Source organism: Penaeus monodon, chromosome 24, assembly GCF_015228065.2.
Source record: "Penaeus monodon isolate SGIC_2016 chromosome 24, NSTDA_Pmon_1, whole genome shotgun sequence".
Taxonomy (NCBI): Eukaryota; Metazoa; Arthropoda; class Malacostraca; order Decapoda; family Penaeidae; genus Penaeus; species Penaeus monodon.
The window spans coordinates 10,881,769-10,884,770 of NC_051409.1; the positions used below are offsets into that span (position 1 = coordinate 10,881,769).

The 3,002-nt window shown below is 39.3% G+C and overlaps 1 protein-coding gene across 1 annotated transcript in view; it reads left to right on the forward strand.

Annotated features, from left to right (window-relative positions):
• LOC119588563 overlaps nucleotides 1–2,358 on the forward strand; it is a gene marked incomplete in the record, with an annotated part of 91,152 nt that extends 88,794 nt beyond the window's left edge. Inside the window, 1 exon segment of the mRNA XM_037937203.1 lies at nucleotides 171–2,358. Within this exon segment, the coding sequence (XP_037793131.1) occupies nucleotides 171–1,557 (1,387 nt within the window).
• Nucleotides 2,359–3,002: the final 644 nt, after the last annotated feature.

The window sequence follows — 3,002 nt, forward strand, 5'->3', positions numbered from 1 at the left end:
AGTTTTTGCAATCAATTCACTTCTAGTCTCAAAATATCCATGATAACCTTCTTATTGATATTGTTATCAAGTATGCTTTGTAAGGGAATATTTTTTGGGTTTGTTGTAAAGATTCTTCTAAAGTGGCTGATTAAAAGCAGTCACCTTATATAATGTGTCTCTTTTTACAGAAGATATCCAGATGAGGAAGAAGATGGCCGTGGGCGACGACGAGACAAAGGAGCAGATGTCCCAGTTTCATCAGCAAGTGAAGAGCGAGGGTGGTTTAGGAAACGCGAAAAGAGTTCTTCCCGAGAACTAGACAGAACGAGCGAAGAGAGGCAGCCTGAAAAATCTCGATGGTTCAGGAAGAGAGACAAGAGTTCATCTCGGGGCTCTGAGGACAGGAATTTCCGCCGGGAGGATTCAGACCGCAGGCGGGACAAAGGAAAAAGTAAGGATGAGGCGTCAGTGACAGGAAGTGATAGGAGAAAAGGCACAGATGCCAGTGGAAAGAGTAGATCAGCATCCAAAGAAAAGGTAGAAAGCCTGGGTCTAAGAAATCAGGAAGAGGAGGATAGAGGAGAGCATCGGAAACGCAGTTCTAGTGATCAGTCCGTTAATCAGGAAAGACTACAAGTGCCAGAACCTACTGTGCGGAGATTATCATCCCCAGAAATTGATAATTCTGGAGTAATAACTGCATCATTACGTATTCCTGTGCCATTAGCCCAAGGAGGAGGACCCTTGGCATTTGCACAAGATAAAGAAATTCCTTTTATTGAAGACTCTAGTACTAGTGATGATAAAAAAAATCGGCAACGTTCATCACCACATAAAGGAGGCGGGTCTCCAAGAAATGATATTGCCAGGCAACGTTCAGGTAGTAGTGACTCTTACCTTGGTCAGCCCATTACTGGCACCATGAGCTTTCAACCGCTGACTAAGAAAGGTGGTGATAAACAGAGTCATGACTCTGTCCTGTCTTCATCTTCGGCAGATGTTTATACACTGTCTCCCTCGCCTCGTAACACACCCTTGTCTGATGTGTATGCTTCAGGCACATCATCGCCTCTGAGTGGCGCTGGTTCACCTCCTCTTTGGCTTAGTCCTGACTCTGGAACACCAGGACTATCACCACCAAATTCACCCCCACCTCAGCCACGCCGTAGGGGTGAGTTAAGCAACAATCCAATAGCACATTCGGTAACTCACACCTTTGGCACCAAACCTCCAGCAACACCATCAAAAAGTAAAAGTTCCTCATCCGTTGCTTCCCACGGACTTTTTCCAATAGGCCGCTCCAAAACTGCAGATAACATTAAAACAGTAACTCATCATACAGAAGGAAGTGGCACTACGCCTGAAAATCGTGATGAAATCGCACGGGAAACACGGGGACACAGGGACTATGGTGGGGGTCGTCGCTATACCCGCCGCCGCTACACTGGGGAAAGACACCCAACCGGACACCTTCCAGATATGAGTGCATCAAATGTTAGTGAAGGACAGACACAACTGTGGAAGCGATGGGAGATTATTGCGTCAGATCCAACAGAGCCTGAGACATTTGTCTAGCTGAGGAGCCTCCCCACGGGTGAGGAGGCTTTATATAAACGCATATTCTGGCCTAAATGATCACTTAGAAATATCTTTCACACTCATATCTTTGCTCAAATTTTCTTTCAACAATGATTTGTGTAATATGTGTAAAAAAGTCAAAGTATTGTTTTACAGTTTGTAATGAGCTACTAAATCTTCCTGATAATCCATAAAGGTGGATTGAAATTTACAATTCAATTAATCCATGTGGCAGCATTATCAAAGGTTTTGCACAGACAATTAAAACTGATCACAACAGAGAATTTGGGTGGAAAAAAAATCATTATGAAATGTAGATTTTTGAGTTCAGAAATGTTATTCATAAACAAATGAAGGAAAAATTAAATTGCCAGGTATTTCTGGATTATCAGGGTAACACAACTTGCAAAGAAATTTTCAATTTGTGTAATAAAAGTGGACAAGTTAATTTGACTAAAAGTGAGTGTTAGATGTACTAAGGCCACAGGTTCAGTGCTGAAAGTAAAAAGAAATAACAGTATATATGATATTCCTGAATTCATCAGAAAAAGAAATAGTGGTTGTTAAAGAACTTTCATGACAGCTACTTTTAGAACTTTGAAAGATCAGCTTCAGTGTATTTTGTACAGAAATGTGTAAATGGTGGATAACGCTGTGTGAAAACTGTGTTTAATCGCACTTAATATGTCAGCTGTGATGTTTGTTGAGGAAGTTGCAGTCTGTAAGTCACTCTTTTGTGAAGAACCCTTTTATATAAAGTCAATGTACAATACAAAGAACTGATATATTTCTGGTCTATAAGATTGTTTTATTTTTTCTTTTGAATATATTCTTTTTTTAATGGTGATCAGTCATCAGGACTGTATGTAATGTGACATGAAGTGCTTCCAGTCTGGTTGCATTCTCAGAAAAAGATAGAGTGCAATTCTTGTAAGTAATGCTTTGAATGTGTTGCTTATTGGTAGTTATTTTTTAAGTAAACTAGAAGCATATGTTGGCAATATGATAGATACACATGAAGCAGGTACAATATTCAGAATGGACCAAAAAGTGCTGAAAATAAAAGAGAATACTTTTAACCATTCATACAGGATACTATTACATGTATGTAATCCTCATTATGCAAACATGAATAATATACATAGTTAAGATTTCATTATATGTAGACCAGGGAAAGGAAAATATATAATTATTTTTATTTCTATAGAAATAATTGTTTGTAGTATTTTGAAACAACTTTTCTTATTTCTTCAGCATGAAATCTCTGAATTGGTAGTCAAGAGTTTCTATTTCTCTTGACACTGCCCTCTGGTCCTCAGGTTCTTTTGCCTCCAGTACATTCTTATGCCTTGGGCTACTTGGCATATGTGGTTTCTCTCAATTTCCTAGAAAATATTTCCTAGAAAGTATTCCATTGTCACAAGACTTAACAGGTAAGTACT